Source organism: Pholis gunnellus, assembly GCF_910591455.1.
Source record: "Pholis gunnellus genome assembly, chromosome: 9".
NCBI lineage: Eukaryota > Metazoa > Chordata > Actinopteri > Perciformes > Pholidae > Pholis > Pholis gunnellus.
The window spans coordinates 26,330,986-26,348,403 of record NC_136535.1 but is presented as its reverse complement, the minus strand read 5'-3'; the positions used below and the strand labels follow the sequence as shown (position 1 = coordinate 26,348,403).

At 43.4% G+C, this 17,418-nt stretch overlaps 1 protein-coding gene across 4 annotated transcripts in view; it reads right to left on the bottom strand.

Moving 5' to 3' along the window:
* Nucleotides 1-10,946: 10,946 nt before the first annotated feature.
* The window catches only part of usp2a (ubiquitin specific peptidase 2a), a 30,691-nt gene continuing 24,219 nt past the window's right edge, over nucleotides 10,947-17,418 (bottom strand). For 3 of the 4 annotated variants that reach the window (XM_079166088.1, XM_079166087.1, XM_079166090.1), the window contains 8 exons: nucleotides 17,259-17,369; nucleotides 16,875-16,939; nucleotides 16,667-16,770; nucleotides 16,288-16,368; nucleotides 15,321-15,399; nucleotides 13,401-13,505; nucleotides 13,076-13,196; nucleotides 10,947-12,294 (listed from right to left, as the gene is read on the bottom strand). In XM_079166088.1, the coding sequence (XP_079022214.1) occupies nucleotides 12,210-12,294; nucleotides 13,076-13,196; nucleotides 13,401-13,505; nucleotides 15,321-15,399; nucleotides 16,288-16,368; nucleotides 16,667-16,770; nucleotides 16,875-16,939; nucleotides 17,259-17,369 (751 nt within the window). In that variant the 3' untranslated portion in view covers nucleotides 10,947-12,209. The remainder of the gene's footprint in view (nucleotides 12,295-13,075; nucleotides 13,197-13,400; nucleotides 13,506-15,320; nucleotides 15,400-16,287; nucleotides 16,369-16,666; nucleotides 16,771-16,874; nucleotides 16,940-17,258; nucleotides 17,370-17,418) is intronic. The other variant, XM_079166089.1, reaches the window with a different exon arrangement.

Sequence of the window (17,418 nt, the reverse complement as noted above, 5' to 3'; positions counted from 1 at the left end):
TCAGTTCAGTTCATTTTCCATATAGTTCATAGAGTCTCCGTTCAGGTTGTTTCTCCTATTGTTCTCCGTTCAGTTAGTTTCTCAGATAGTTCATCGAATCAGTTTAGTTTGTTCCTACCACACCTCTTGTGGGAAGGAAAAGGAATTGTGGTCCAAAGGAATCTCCATTTGTAGCTCGCCATCCAAACCTTTACGTGCTCCGGAACTCTGTCACAAAAACCTGACCTAAAAGGCCACAAGGAATGATAAATGAACATGAACTTTTAAAGGATAAATACAAATATCTGTCATGTTGAAAATCATATTAAGACATCAGTCACTTATCAACAGGTTTTAACAACTGCACAGAATGAATTGAATTGCATTGCTTAAACAAAAAGAAACCCAAAATAATTACAGGGCTAAAATAAACAAACCTCCATAATCAAATATTAACCCAGCTATGCTAAGCGCTAAGCTAGCGGGAGCTAGCTAAATGTTAAGCCAGCTGGAGATTACATTTAGTCTTTGTTCTACTCACCGCTGACTGCAGATTTAGTGCGCAAACCCACACGGTCTAGTTACGACACCGATCGTAGCGGCTGCTGCTCAGATGCCGTCCGGCTGAACCAAAGGTAAACAGGAAGTGACCTAATATTGACCCGGATATTTATGGCAGCTGGCGGTCCGTGATTGGCTACGTAATTAAAAATAGTTTCTGGATCAGAGGGTTACACTTTCCCCCCCTAATCTCATGTACGTCCCGTAACATGGAACGGGTTAGGTGTTAATTGCTTGCTGTGGTGTAACACAGGAGGGACCCTCGGAAGCTGTTAGAGCATATGTAAATACATTAGTTAACTCCTGCAATAGTGACTGAATAGTATTCAATACTGGGTGTCCAAGTTTTGTATACTGAAGTCGCTCTGGTGGCTTCCTGGTTCTAGTCGAATGTCTTAGAGGAACCTCGTAATTACTGTCAAGTGAAAGGTTTGAATCATTGTCTGTAGGATGATACGCTGTTTCATCTGCAGCATCGTTAGTTATCAATTCGGGTTCTGCGTCTCCTGTTGCGACTGAGCCCTCTGGGCTGTTGGCTGCATCAGGTAAGTCAGCCAGCTGCTGAGTAACCTTCCCTTGGTTTGGATCATCAGCGGCTGTGCGTTGTGGGGTCTCTAAGGTTGCAGGGACTGTGTTGGAAGGGGCCATAACAGAATCTGTTGGAATGCCAATTATGGTTGTGAATCTGGCAAGTTCTGAGCTGGGTGGCCCACTGTACCAGTAGTTCGGAGTTAATTCTTCGTCATCCGAGAATGTGGTCATATCTATAGGATCATCAGGAGGATCATGATTCGAGCGAAGGTTTGGTTTTGGGGTTTGCTTCACAGATAGAGTACTTTTTGGGGCAGTCAAGTATCCACAAGGTAGCAAAAGATCTCTGTGTAGTGTTCGTAGAGGAATGCCTCTATTCTCAGGTCTAACTGTGTAGACCGGAAGATTACCAGCTCTCTTTACAACAATGTAGGGCTCAGATTCCCATTTGTCAGCAAGTTTATGTTTGCCTCTGAGACGAACATTTCTGACCAACACACGATCTCCCACAGCTAATTCAGAGGCAGTGACATGCCTGTCGAATCTGGCCTTGTTTCTTTGCATGACTTTTTCAGCACTTTCTGTTGCAATCCTGTAGCTCTCTTTCAGATGAGATTTAAGATCTTTAACATACTGTGAATGGGATGTATGTTGACCATGGACAGGTAGTCCAAAAGCTAGGTCAACTGGCAATCGTGGTTGGCGTCCAAACATGAGTTCGTAAGGAGAGAATCCTGTGACATCATTTTTGGTGCAATTGTATGCATGTACAAGTGGTTTCACAAAATCCTTCCAGTGTGTTTTGTCCTGATCAGTTAGGGTTCCAAGCATGTCCAACAGTGTACGATTGAATCGCTCAACTGGGTTTCCTCTCGGGTGGTATGGAGTAGTCCTTATTTTATGCATTCCAGCCATTTCACACAGTTCCTTTATAGTCCACGACTCAAAGTCTGGTCCTTGATCACTGTGAAGTTTTTCCGGAATTCCATAGTGAATGAGAAAGTTGTCCCATAGACATTTCGCGACTGTCTTGGCTTTTTGATTGGGTGTGGGAATGGCCACTGCATACTTTGTGAAATGATCTGTGATTACAAGAATGTCCTTGATTCTGCTACTGTCTGGTTCCAGTGATAAGAAATCCATGCAAACAAGTTCCAGAGGTCTTGTTGTTTTTATGTTTACAAGGGGTGCTGCTTTCTCAGGTAGGGATTTCCTTTTGACACACCTTTCACAAGTTTTTATCTTCTTGTAAACATCAGCAGACATTCTTGGCCAATAGAATCTGGTTCGAACCAGATCCAGTGTTCTTTCGATTCCCATGTGACCCAACTGATCATGTAGACTGGTCAGTACTTGGTGTCGCAATTCCTGTGGCAGCACAAGTTGATAAGTGCAGTGAGATCCCATTTGCCTCTTCCTAACAAGAATGTTGTTCTGGAGCTCCAATCGTTTTAATTCTCGAAGGAGGAGAGGCAGATCAGGAAGTTCATTTCTCAACGTAGGAGGTGGTGTCCTTCCATCTTCCAATTGCGATATGACATGTCTGATGGTTTGGTCTGCCCGCTGTTTTACAGCCATCTCAGCTGCTGTAAGCGGAGACATGATGGAGGTTCCAAACTGACTGTCATTCACAAAACTGTCAGGAAGTGCATCAATGGAATTTGAAAGTGATTGAACAAGGGCCAACTTTTCGTTATTAGAATCTATAGTTGCACTATAAATGAGCTGTCTGTCACAGATAGCCTGAATGGTGTGTTGATCCATAGAGACTAAAGCAGGGTCAGACAGATGATGTTTAATGAATTTCCCAATTCGCTCGCTCTCTTTCTTAGACTTAGCATCATCCGACAGATCACCATGAGGTCTGCGAGAGAGCCCATCTGCATCGGCACTTTGCTTGCCAGCACGATACAGTATTTTAAAGGAAAAAGTGGATAGTGCAGCAAGCCACCTGTAACTGGTTGCGTCCAGTTTAGCAGATGTCAGGAGGTAAGTAAGTGGGTTGTTGTCTGTTACCACTGTAAAATGATTTCCATACAAATAGTCATTGAACTTTTCTGTCACTGACCATTTGAGAGCAAGGAATTCAAGCTTATGAGCAGGATAACGGGATTCGCTACGAGATAGCCCTCTGCTGGCATAAGCAATGACTCTGTCTTTTCCGTCTTGTTCTTGATATAACACAGCTCCAAGACCAGTGGAGCTGGCATCAGTATGCAGAAGGTAAGGCTTTTGAGGATCAGCAAAAGCGAGAATTGGTGCAGTAGTGAGTTTCTGAATTATGGCTTCAAAAGCCTGTTGACAAGCAGATGTCCATCGACCACCAAACAGCTCTTTGGGGTTTAAGTATTGTCCTGGTTTCATTATTGGGTTAAATTTCTTCTGTGTTGGTGGATACCCAGAGGTAAGGTTATGAAGAGGTTTGACAATAGCAGAAAAATCCTTTACAAACCTTCTATAGTACCCAGCAAAGCCAAGAAACGACCTCAGTTCTTTCAAGGTTTTAGGTACTGGCCATGTCGTGAGGGTAGCAATCTTTTCCGGGTCAGTTTCCACACCATTTCTGGAAACCACATGTCCAAGGTAACGAACCGATGATTGGAAGAATATGCACTTCTCCACAGACAGTTTTAGGCCAAACTCCTTTAGCCGATCCAGCACTTTCATTAGCCTTGCTTCATGTTCTTCTAAGGTGGGTGCAAAAATAATCAAGTCATCAATGAAGACAAGGACTTCCTTCAGGTTCATTTCTCCCATGCATTTCTCCATAAGACGTTGGAAAGTGCTCGGTGCATTAGTTATCCCCTGTGGCATGCGATTAAATTCCCAGAATCCTAAGGGACATACAAAGGCAGTTTTAGGTTTGTCTGCTTCCTCCATTTCAATTTGATAGTAACCCGATTTTAGGTCGAGTACTGAGAACCACTTGGATCCAGATAGTGCTGTGAAAGTGTCCTCCAGTTTAGGTAGAGCATAAGCATCTTTGATGGTTTGCAAGTTCAGCTTCCGGTAATCTATACAAAGTCGCACACTGCCGTTCTTTTTCCTCACCACCACGATAGGTGACGCGAAGGGAGATTCAGATTCTCGAATCACTCCGGAGTCAAGGAGTTCTTGAAGATGTTTACGGACAGCGTCAATGTCTTGGGGATGAATAGGTCTTGGTCTGTGCTTGAACGGGGTTTCATCTGTAAGTTTGATGTGGTGAGTCACTTTATCAGTTCTGCCAAAATCAAGATCATGTTTGGAAAAAACTTCTGGAATACTGCTGAGTTTTGTTGTAATGCGATCTTTCCATTCAGGTGAGAGTGGTGAGTCGCCAAAGTTGAAACTCATATGTGGCTTTGGGGATGTATGATCGGATTTAACTGGGTTAGTCACCATTTGTTCCTTGGAAATTATAGTCTGAATTGCACTCATCTCTGCAATAGCAGATCTAGCAGAGATGATGATGTCATGATCAGATTCATTGGTTATGACAACCGGCACTTGACATGGCTGAAACCTGGGAAAATCAATAAGACATGACTTGACCATCAACCCACCAGGCAAGGGGAAGGAGGATGGATGCTCAATAATGACATCTCTTTCTGACTGCCAAGAGTGTGTAGCTGCAATCCCTTCCACAACAACAGTTCTTCCTGCCGGAATAGTTTGAGAGGTTTTCCCATGCATCCGGATAATGCCATGATGACTGTTAAGTGTCTGTTTATGTCTAAATTCCAGAATGTTCAACACTGCTCTGTATCCATAAGGAAGCGGGTGACTAACCGATAGGTTGTCTTCAACGTATTTCTCATAAAGGACATCAAGTGTGTTAGTGCCAATAAGCACAGGAGACTGCGACGTCCTAACATCAGGTACCACCAAGGCAAGAGTATGTACATCAGCTGACGTACCAAGGAACTCAGGTGGAAAAGTAACATCAAGCTCAATGTAGCCCATATATGGCACAGCTTGACCATTAGCTCCCTCCACTTCCAGGATATTCATTAAAGGTTTGATTTCTTGATCAGATAGATGACTACAGTAAAAAGAATGTGGGACTGTAGTCACCTGTGAACCCGTATCCAATAAACAATTGAATAATGTTCCTTTCATCTCCACTTGTGCTGTGCTTTTGGTGCCAATGAGTCCTTTCGGTAACTTGCACAGATATGAAGTAGACTGTGATGGAGGCCATTTTCTGGGACATTGTTTCACTGCAGCCTCTGTCTGTCCCTCCGCAAAAGCTGCACTTAGTTTGATGGATTGAAGGAAGTGTTCTTCACATTCCACATGTGTTGTTTTTCTTGTAACGCCTTTCGTTTTGACATCACCAGAGCTGGGTTGGCTGCATTAATGCATTGTGTGGAGATGTGACCATCCTCGCCACACTTAAAACAGTACCAAGGCTTTGGTTTAGTTAACTGTTTTGGTACGACAGTTCTTGCAGCTCTAGACTTTGATGCATTTACTTGACACGGTTCATGCCTTAGTGCAGAGTGTGTCTTCCTCTCAGAAATCAAGGCTGTTAGTTGGCTCTGCAACTTGTTCATTTGCTTCCTGAGATCCTCGATTACATTTGAATCGTACTCTGTTTTTGCACCACAAGCACAAGCGGTTTGCGAACTCAAATTAATTCGTTGCTTGGATGAGCTCATGTGTTTCTTCATGCGGCTCTCTTTTGATAGTTGCCTGTCTTCTTCTGTGCGCAACAAAAGTAATAACTCTGCAAAGCACGGAGGATTGCTTTTTCTCTGTTCAAGTTGTAGGTTTGCAATGACTGTGTTATCCCAACATCCACGGCAGAATTGTTTAATTAGATGTTTATCCATTTCCCTTACTTGAATGCCTCCCCTTTTCACCACGGCAGTCCCATTGAGCTGCAGTCGCTGGAGGTAGGCTGAGGGTTTCTCACCCGGGTCCTGAAGTGTACTTAGGAATTGAGCAAAAAGCTCCTCTCCATCTTGGACAGTAGCAAAGGCTGAATCAAGAACCTGTAGGTAGACAGTCGGCAAGGCATCCGGACCAAGGCCTTTGACGACATCAGCTGCAGGGGACAACAAGCTCTCCAAAATCCTTCTGGAGACATGCAACGCAGACAGACTAGGATCAGTGAGAAGTAATTCAATGTGAGAGCGCCAAGTTTCATAGTCTGTTTCATTACTGGGTTTCGGACATCTCCCAGAAAAAGAACGGAGTCGGAGTGGAGACAGTGAATGAGCACTTATGTCTTCATTTCTCACAATATGTTCAACCACAACTTTTTGTATGCCAGGTGGGTTTAATTCATCTACAGAGAGAGAGAGACAGTTCTTCTGGTATTTGGGACTCGCGAATTTGGTTGCTGGCCAAGCACCGATCCTTGTGGTAGTGCGGGGTCCAATATTAGAACTGATGGCTCCTCTTCATTGTCACTGCTAGTACTTCTTCGCTCCTCCAGTTCCTCACCAATTCTACTCATCATGTCCTTTAATATTTCTTCAAAGTGTTTTCCACTATCCTTAGCTAGTTGTTTTAACTCATTAAGGTAGTTTGTTGTACAGCTACCACTGATTGCAGCTGTATACTCATCTGTTAGCGCATTTACGCAAAAAATAACATCTGGCTCATCCTGTGAAGGATGTGTGTACGGCAACAGCGGCCCTAAAGCTACTAAAGCAGAACTAGTAGAAAATTCAACGATCAGGTTTTTGTGATATCTACTGCTGGAATCATCAATTGGAATAACTTTCCTAATAGACCCATATCGTTTTAGACACTCAATAATTTCCCCTTCGGTATCTGTACTGGTACCACCACTAATAATCACAGACCTAGTTACATCCACCCCAGACTGCTGAACGTAATCCATCTTGGTAACCAATACTCATTTAGCACAAACTTATCAAGACCACAAAACAATGGTTCCACACATATTGGGCTCCTAGCTAGCTCGCCACTTTTGTAACATGTGCTTCTTCTTTTAAGGTATAAAAGGAATTTAAGGACCAGTTGTAAACAGTTATAGATTCTAGGTTTGTCTACGGAGCCCAATGCTCGCTAAAGGAACCACCACTGAGTCAGAGATAAGTTTGACTAAGAGTTGTATTGTGATTATATTCCAAACAAAAATTAATTACATACAAAAAAAATAAACATTTCAGAAAGGTCAGTTCAGTTCATTTTCCATATAGTTCATAGAGTCTCCGTTCAGGTTGTTTCTCCTATTGTTCTCCGTTCAGTTAGTTTCTCAGATAGTTCATCGAATCAGTTTAGTTTGTTCCTACCACACCTCTTGTGGGAAGGAAAAGGAATTGTGGTCCAAAGGAATCTCCATTTGTAGCTCGCCATCCAAACCTTTACGTGCTCCGGAACTCTGTCACAAAAACCTGACCTAAAAGGCCACAAGGAATGATAAATGAACATGAACTTTTAAAGGATAAATACAAATATCTGTCATGTTGAAAATCATATTAAGACATCAGTCACTTATCAACAGGTTTTAACAACTGCACAGAATGAATTGAATTGCATTGCTTAAACAAAAAGAAACCCAAAATAATTACAGGGCTAAAATAAACAAACCTCCATAATCAAATATTAACCCAGCTATGCTAAGCGCTAAGCTAGCGGGAGCTAGCTAAATGTTAAGCCAGCTGGAGATTACATTTAGTCTTTGTTCTACTCACCGCTGACTGCAGATTTAGTGCGCAAACCCACACGGTCTAGTTACGACACCGATCGTAGCGGCTGCTGCTCAGATGCCGTCCGGCTGAACCAAAGGTAAACAGGAAGTGACCTAATATTGACCCGGATATTTATGGCAGCTGGCGGTCCGTGATTGGCTACGTAATTAAAAATAGTTTCTGGATCAGAGGGTTACAGGTTGGTTTGATGAAGTTTCCTTGAACGAGACACTGAACCACGAGTTGCTTTCAGGAAACAATGAACTTTCATTGTGTTGACTCTGTCGCCCCCCTGTGGTCTAAAGGTGTGTTCACACCACCCGGCGACTGTTTGTGTTCATCCGCGTGCATCGCGCTGGACGCGCCGGAGAGGGGGCGTGGCTTATCGGCCTGAAAGCCGTTCAACTGTCCGCCATCAACCGTAGAAAGATCCTCTATTTCTGCTCAGTACGTGTTGTGGAAGTCCCAGATATCACGGGGAACTAAACGCCGTCATGTCTGGTTCATAACATTTCTCAATGGAGCTCGGATCGATCGGTGCTAGGCTATGCTAACATTATAGCAGCTCCATCAACGTCCTGGGTCTCCAGCAGCGTGGTGTTGATGTTGGCTCCCAGAGAGGAGAAGCTCTGCTCCTGGAGGAGGAGGAGGAGGAGCTGCTGCTGCTGCCGGGAGCCGAGCTCTCCTCCTCCCTCCAGAGCTCCGGATCTGGGTCTGTCCACGGTGGACCGGTCTCTGCTGGCACCGATGACGAGCATCAAGAATAACTCTATAGAAACAGACCATCTTCTCTCTGATGGTCTCGTTTACTGATGGAGGTCTGATAGAGGATCAGGACTACACTGAGACTGGTTCATATAGAGGATCAGGACTACACTGAGACTGCTTCATATAGAGGATCAGGACTACACTGAGACTGGTTCATATAGAGGATCAGGACTACACTGAGACTGCTTCATATAGAGGATCAGGACTACACTGAGACTGCTTCATATAGAGGATCAGGACTACACTGAGACTGCTTCAGGACCAGTTAAAAGTTCCTCTCAGTAACTTCAACATTAGATTCATTTTCTGTCAATAGCTTCCTCTGAATGCTTCACACTGTTCCTTTAATGTTTCGCTGTATTCATTTCATTCCCCTCCAGGGTGTCGTGATGTAGATCTGATCCACCGGCTGCAGGACTTCTTCAGATCAAAATGTGAGGCTGCAAAGCTCGGACAACAGAAATAGGACACGTGGGGATAATGCAGCAGCAGGAAGTAGGCCAGGCCACTTTCATCATGATCACTGAGCCTCCGTCACAAGAAAACGCTGCGTGTCTCTGCAGAGTTAAGCTGATAAAAAGTAGATTATGTCATGAAAATGAATTATATCACTTAAGTGTGATTCTATTTTGTGAAGTTCTTAGAATTAGAATTAGACCCTTTATGATTTGTTTACAGGCTGAAAACACTTTTGTATTAAATTGTAGAAGAACTATGAATATTATTCACTTGCATGTAAATATTTAATTCCCTGTTGAGGCAGCGTTGCACACAGTAACAGCTGGTTGTGTCTCTCCATACAATAAATCAATTTATAAGAGTCCTGGACCCATCAATGATTATTTTATTGGATGCGATTTCTAATAATAATAAAACACTAATTCTTTGCCGTCCTACATACATTTGAACCTATAAATGTTGAATGAAGACGGTGAAATGAAAATAAAATATATCCCAAAAACATAAGAGTTTTGCAAGATAGAAAAAAAAATACTGGTTCCTGACTTTTGGGTCAAGCTCAAAGAACACGGGAGCCTACATTTCCCATGATGCAACACAACTACTAGCATCGTCTGTCCCAGTAAATGTGTTTCAGATCAGTTATCCTGCCTCCAGTGAAACTGATGAATCTCTTTGAGATCTGCTGTTTCTCACCAAATTCGTCCTCTCCGTAGTTTAGTCCTCGTGTCCGTCCTCTCCGTAGTTTAGTCCTCGTGTCCGTCCTCTCCGTAGTTTAGTCCTCGTGTCCGTCCTCTCCGTAGTTTAGTCCTCGTGTCCGTCCTCTCCGTAGTTCAGTCCTCGTGTCCGTCCTCTCCGTAGTTCAGTCCTCGTGTCCGTCCTCTCCGTAGTTTAGTCCTCGTGTCCGTCCTCTCTATAGTTCAGTCCTCGTGTCCGTCCTCTCTATAGTTCAGTCCTCGTGTCCGTCCTCTCTGTAGTTCAGTCCTCGTGTCCGTCCTCTCCGTAGTTCAGTCCTCGTGTCCGTCCTCTCCGTAGTTCAGTCCTCGTGTCCGTCCTCTCCGTAGTTTAGTCCTCGTGTCCGTCCTCTCTATAGTTCAGTCCTCGTGTCCGTCCTCTCTATAGTTCAGTCCTCGTGTCCGTCCTCTCTATAGTTCAGTCCTCGTGTCCGTCCTCTCCGCAGTTTAGTCCTCGTGTCCGTCCCCTCTGTAGTTCAGTCCTCGTGTCCGTCCTCTCCGTAGTTCAGTCCTCGTGTCCGTCCTCTCCGTAGTTCAGTCCTCGTGTCCGTCCTCTCCGTAGTTTAGTCCTCGTGTCCGTCCTCTCCGTAGTTCAGTCCTCGTGTCCGTCCTCTCCGTAGTTTAGTCCTCGTGTCCGTCCTCTCCGTAGTTCAGTCCTCGTGTCCGTCCTCTCCGTAGTTCAGTCCTCGTGTCCGTCCTCTCCGTAGTTCAGTCCTCGTGTCCGTCCTCTCCGTAGTTCAGTCCTCGTGCCCGTCCTCTCCGTAGTTCAGTCCTCGTGTCCGTCCTCTCCGTAGTTCAGTCCTCGTGTCCGTCCTCTCCGTAGTTCAGTCCTCGTGTCCGTCCTCTCCGTAGTTCAGTCCTCGTGTCCGTCCTCTCCGTAGTTCAGTCCTCGTGTCCGTCCTCTCCGTAGTTCAGTCCTCGTGTCCGTCCTCTCCGTAGTTCAGTCCTCGTGTCCGTCCTCTCCGTAGTTCAGTCCTCGTGTCCGTCCCCTCCGTAGTTTAGTCCTCGTGGTATTTATCCGTTAGCTTAGGGTAACAGATCTCAGGGTGCAACAATAGACTTCAACAACTTCAACAAACAAGTTGATTCTCACGGTTTAATTGGAATATTGTCTTTAATGTCCCAAAGAAGTAAAACTCCTCTTTTGTAAAACTCAGATTTTTCTTTAATATTCCAAACTTTTTATTTTCTGTCCTCATGTGTTAAAGTCATCATATCTGAACAAAACCTGCAGATTCATTAAAGAGACAAACACCAAGTAAAACCAGTTTTGTTAACTTTATTCCATTCATATATATGTGTGTATATATATATATATATATATATATATATATATATATATATACACATTCATATATAATATACTCATGTGTTTGACTGCCACTGTTAAAACGTGTGACTCATCACATTATCACCTGTAAGCATAAATAATATTTTTGTTCTCTCTTGAAACCTGTGAAATAAAGTAATGGGTCATGTTCAGCACCATTGAATAGTACATTCTCTATATTGCATCAGGATATAAAAATATACAGATATAGTGTTTTATTTTCTTTTTTAAAACATTCTTTTCCGTGTTGTTCAATGGCCTGAAACAAGAGAGGAAGAAAAGACCTCGGAGGACCGAAACCGTCATCGTCGCCGTTGATCCGCAGCCGTTCACATTAAAAACATCAGCAGCAGCCACACGAGGGAGGAAACAGCTTCAATAAAAACACACGTTTGAGAGGAAAACATGTCACGCTCACAGTGCCACCGGCCTCCTCCACCCGCCGCCGGAGAAAGACCGAGAGGAGGAGGAGAAGAAGAAGAAGAAGAAGAAGAAGAAGAAGAAGAAGAAGAAGAGGGAGTGTTGTTTGGACGGCGAGCAGGCCGGTGGGCTGAAGAGCTCCTCGTAACCACGATAGTCCTGTTACAATTCATCCACAGTCCAAAGTGGTGCTGATGATGATGATGATGATGATGACGATGATGAGGATGATGCCCCAAAAAAAACATAAAAACAATATAAATTATAACCAGAAAAAAAAAAGGTCAGAATTGCAACAAGTGAGTTTTTTAATGGTTTGAGGCAAACGAGAAGAGTTGAAGAAGAAGAAGAAGAAGAAGAAAGATAAGAGGTGTGTTTGCAGTGCATAGAGAAGGACAGATGGGATTATTGCCCTGTAACAGCCTCACACACACACACACACACACACACACACACACACACACACACACACACACACACACACACACACACACACACACACACACACAGTGAACACACACACCTCCACCCAGAATGAGAAGGACAGAAGAGTAAAGATGGAGAGAAAGAACGTTTGGTTTCTCTCTGATGGAGAGAAGCAGCCTCCAGGCTGGTGTGTGTGTGTGTGTGTGTGTGTGTGTGTGTGTGTGTGCTTATATGTGTGTTTATGTGATATATGTCCAAAAAACAAGTCCAGGCTCCACCAGCACTCTTATATTTTAGTTCTATCTCCATCTGTCCATCAGTCAGAGCGGTGCTTCGGTCCTCCGGGAGGCTTCACATCCGCGAGGAAGAAGCCAGCTCGTAGAACAAGACGTAGGCGTCGCTGCTGCGCACTTGGCTGGAGGACATTGGCGTTACTCTGGGAAGAAAGAGGGGGGGGGGAAAGGTTGCATTGTGGGAAACCAGCGCAATGGAGAAAACAAATAAACTCATTTGACGTCACTCATTAGTTTGTGGATGTTTTGAAGCCTCGAGTTCGTCGCCATCTTGACTTTTTGCAACCAGTGAACAGGAAGTGACCATATTTGGACTGAGGAGGAGGAGTCTGTTTATATGTTAGTGTTCTGTTTTATACTTACAGGAAGTGACACACTTCACTAGGGAACGGGACGTCACTGCAACTTTATAAACATTGTAATGCTGATATTTATTTATCTTCAGATTTAATAAAATATCATTTTGAACACATTCATAAGTGAGAAAGGACTCTACAGTTGAGGTGTCCATCGCTTCTTTGTTGCTCAATCTTCTGGAATTCTCCGCTAGTGACGAGTTTAATTTGACTGACTGTAGACTGAAGCTTTCTCTGTGTTTTAATACAACGCGGCGCCAAAATGTATCTCAATTTAGAAAAGAGAGCACATCATCTATGATGGTCATTATTATCATGTGTTGTCTTATTTTTAGAAGGATGGATTAAGTCGTTTCCTGTCGCTGTAAATCAAATGTTTTTCTGTTTCTTTTGACTGTCGGTCGGACAAACTACGACACTTGAAGACGTCACGTTTGGCTCAAGTTAAATGGTCATTTCATTCATCGGTAATCAGTTTTTTTTATGAATTATTGCTGAAATATGACTGTTTTAGTCGTCCTTCCAGGTGTTTCTGTACGTGATGATGATGATGATGATGAAGACCTACCTGGAGTCGTTGAAGGTGTACCATTCTCCCGAGCTGGGGTTGCGACAGTAGGCTGTGTAGTGACCTCCCATCGTGGTGCCTGAGTGGTTGGACACTGCGTACAGGTTGTACACGGCGTCGACTGAGACGGACCAAACAAACAGAAACACTCGCTTTAAAATCACAGGAACAGAGTTCACAGCTGCTCGAGTAGCATTAAGTATTAGCATTAAGCTGCACCTTGGATTTGACAGGAGCTGGAAGGTAAAAGAGAATCTCAGATCTGGTACGTTCTCCATCTTTGACATGAAATCAAACTTTCTTCTTCTCTGATTCGGGTACTTACTGCTGTTTTGGGAGGCGAACTCCCGCAGGTCGAGGTCCTTCATGGGGAAGTTCACAAAGGTGGAGAGTTTGCTGGTTCTTCGTGCCTCAGAGAAGCGTTTCAGGTCTGGAGAGGAGGGGGAGGAGTCAAGTACGTAACCTTCAACACGTTAGTGACTCTGGGTTCATGTGTTCATCAGCTCACAGAGCGAACTCTGGACTCTGTTCAGTGTTTTCTACACTATTTAATAACACGTTTAATGTGTGACATGTTCACTAACTCCTCACGTTACAGCCTCCTTCTCTAACTTATTCTCAAAGTTTCATCATAATCACTGGTGACAAGCTCTGGCTCAAAAGAGCCGCTACTTATTTGCATAATACAAGTAAATGTATACAATATAAAAGTTATTATTTCATCAATTTTAACTAATAACTATACATATAGACCAGGGGTGTCAAACATACGGCCCGCCACGTCATTTTATGTGGCCCGCGAATCCGCCAGCAAAAAAAAAAATGTAAAAGTCGGACAATTTACAAATATCCGTTGTATCGAGCACGGCGGAGCTCCTCCCCGATCCGCACGCCTCCACCAGCGTATGCAGCAGCAGCAGCAGCAGCCCCCCTCCCCGCCGACGAAGAAGGAGCAGCACCCCCCCCCCCCCCCCCCCGCCGACAACCGGCCCTTTGGGGGCAACCATGATGCTGATGTGGCCCCAGAGCGACAATGAGTTTGACACCCCTGATATAGACGTTCTTCTATGTGAATAAAAGCTTCAGCTTCCCCCGTTTTTATTCTTTATGGACGTGAAGTGAAACTTAATTATTATTCACACTCTGACAAATCTACCGGTGATAACAGGTTCTTAAGATCAAATAGAAGTTAAAATACTGATGTTTAAAGCTATTTCTAGAGGCGTCACCGACCGATCTGACTGGTCAAGTTTTTTGTCGGCTTTTGCTGAATTTTCATAGAAACTAGAAAAACAACAACTCAGTTATTGTCTGAGATACACGAGAATAACGCTGAGCTGTTGTTTTAGATGTGTTTGTTTTTGTATGTGTGTCTGTGAGAGAGCAAAGATGTTAAAAAAAACAGAGCGTTCTATTTCCATATGAATAATAAAGTTAAAATGGAAGAAATACAATTTTTGACATCGTATACTTTTACTTGTATTAAACGAGGCTGTAACGTTTTAGTGAAACGATGCAGTCTTAACCCGTTTTTTTTGTAGATGTTCAATTAACTTTTTAAAGTATGTTCAATTAACTTTTTAAAGTATGTTCAATTAACTTTTTAAAGTATGTTCAATTAACTTTTTAAAGTATGTTCAATTAACTTTTTAAAGTATGTTCAATTAACTTTTTAAAGTATGTTCAATTAACTTTTTAAAGTATGTTCAATTAACTCCAGTGAGAGAAAAGAAATGACGAGGAAGTGAAGAGAATCGTCCATAAATATAAAATATATTCAGCGCTCTGATAGTTATACATTCTAATGTATTATTATCATATACATATATATATTTAGTTATTATTATATACATTAATACACTAATGAGCCGGATGCTGAGTGTTTGTCCTGTGAATGATAATAAAGTTAATCTTGAAACTTATTCTACGTGGTGATTTATCCACAAACACTAAAGAACACAAGTTATTTTCTAATTTGTAATAACAATACTAATTAATATGCTGATATTTAAACCAAAATAGTCTAAATATTATGATTTATTGGGAGAAACCAAGCAGTTCTATGTATAATCAGACATTAGGCACCCCCACACAGCCACAATGGAACAATCCTCTGCTTCATAGACACATCCAAGTCTTTCTCCACTTTCTTTAATTCCAATAGAATAAATTCCCTGCATATGTCAAATATTATAATATATTATATATTATAATATATAATATATAATCAGACAGGAAAGGATACGCAGCACTAAGATCTTGGGGAACCTCTGTATCGTGAACTTCTTGGTGCATCTTCTTCTGGTTTTACACCTGTAGCAGGTCTGAGGAGAAGAAACTCACTGGTTACAAACCAGACCAGTAGACCCACATCTACTGGTTTTAACCAGACCAGTAGACCCACATCTACTGGTTTTAACCAGACCAGTAGACCCACATCTACTGGTTTTAACCAGACCAGTAGACCCACATCTACTGGTTTTAACCAGACCAGTAGACCCACATCTACTGGTTTTAACCAGACCAGTAGACCCACATCTACTGGTTTTAAACAAACCAGTAGACCCACATCTACTGGTTTTAAACAGACCAGTAGACCCACATCTACTGGTTTTAAACAAACCAGTAGACCCACATCTACTGGTTTTAAACAGACCCGTAGACCCACATCTACTGGTTTTAACCAGACCAGTAGACCCACATCTACTGGTTTTAAACAAACCAGTAGACCCACATCTACTGGTTTTAAACAGACCAGTAGACCCACATCTACTGGTTTTATCCAGACCAGCGGTGGAAGAGGCTCATGTATTTTAACTTAAAGGACCAGTCTGAAGGATTTAAGGGGCTCTGTGAGCACTAATGTTCCTACAGTAGCCCAGAAGGGACAAACCAAACTCTAGAGAGACTCTCTCATTGAAGTGGCAGCTTGACTTCAGTTAATCCTACACACTGGTCCTTTAAGGAGAAATAACAGTTGTGAATGCATTAATATGAACATTACTTTATGGTGAATGGACTTATATAAAGTACGTCTCTCGTCTTCTGAACACTCAGAGTGCTGTTGTACCTGTGTGTACGTGATGATTGTAACTATGGTATTCTTTAGCTACTTTACTACTAATATTGTACTTGCGTCCAGTACTCATGTATCGAGTACTCGATACATGTACTTGGTCTCGTTCCTCCTCCGTCTGTCCCGTGACTCTTACCGGCTTCTCGTCTCCGTCGAGGACGTCTTCTTTGGTGAAGAGCCGCATGCAGTCCATCAGACTCACCTCACCGTAGCCCTTCTGAGACCAAACATAGACGCAGTGACATTAGCACACACACACACGCACACACACACACACACACACACACACACACACACACACACACACACACACACACACACACACACACACACACACACACACACACACAAAGCACAAACAAAGACAGGGAAGAAACCAAAGAGCTCATGTTAGGAGCTGTAAGTAGAGAGAGAAAACAAAGACATCCAACATCCAGCTGTGTGTGTGTGTGTGTGTGTGTGTGTGTGTGTGTGTGTGTGTGTGTGTGTGTGTGTGTGTGTGTGTGTGTGTGCACCTTGGCGATAGGTAGAGAAAGATCCCAAAAGGGGTCGAAGACGGTGGAGCAGAACCCACAGTGGCTGCAGGTCAGAGAGCTCTTCAGCTGCCCCACGAACACGTCTGCAGGAAATAAAAGTGACAATTTAATAATTTCAACAGATGAATAACAAACGTAAAACATTTGAGTCTTGAGACATGAAGGTGTTTGAAGGCGTAACACTCACCGACTATCTTACTGTCTTCTCTCTCGAGGTATTTACTCCACATCTTCCTCCCTTTGTCTTCGTCCCTGAAAGTGAAGCAGACGTTACGTCTCTGACTCGCTCTGATGAGCTGCTTCATGTACAGAAACATGATCACTGGTCATTAGAACGCAGAGGACCAGGAGCCTTCATGTGACCAGAGAGGAGATTCACATGAATGTTTTCATAAAGAAGCAGTACGAGGATGATGTTTGTTCCATGATTACGTTATGATGAGTCTAACTTAAGGTTGTGAGACTCTACCCGGTGTTCATGGTGCTGACCATCATGACTAGAAGTAGAGAGAACTAGAGCATCATGTTTCAGCCTCAGAAGGTGTCCATGCAGGTGAGACGGACGACTCACGGCAGGTGGTCGAAGTCCTCCACGGAGCCTCTCGGCCTGACGCTGACCCTGTTGACCTCGTTGTGCAGCCCGTCCAGGAGGAACCGCAGGAACTCCTGAGCGTCCTGTTGGCTGCAGGAGGAGGCGCGTCACAGATCATTATTAGTATCATCATCAGACG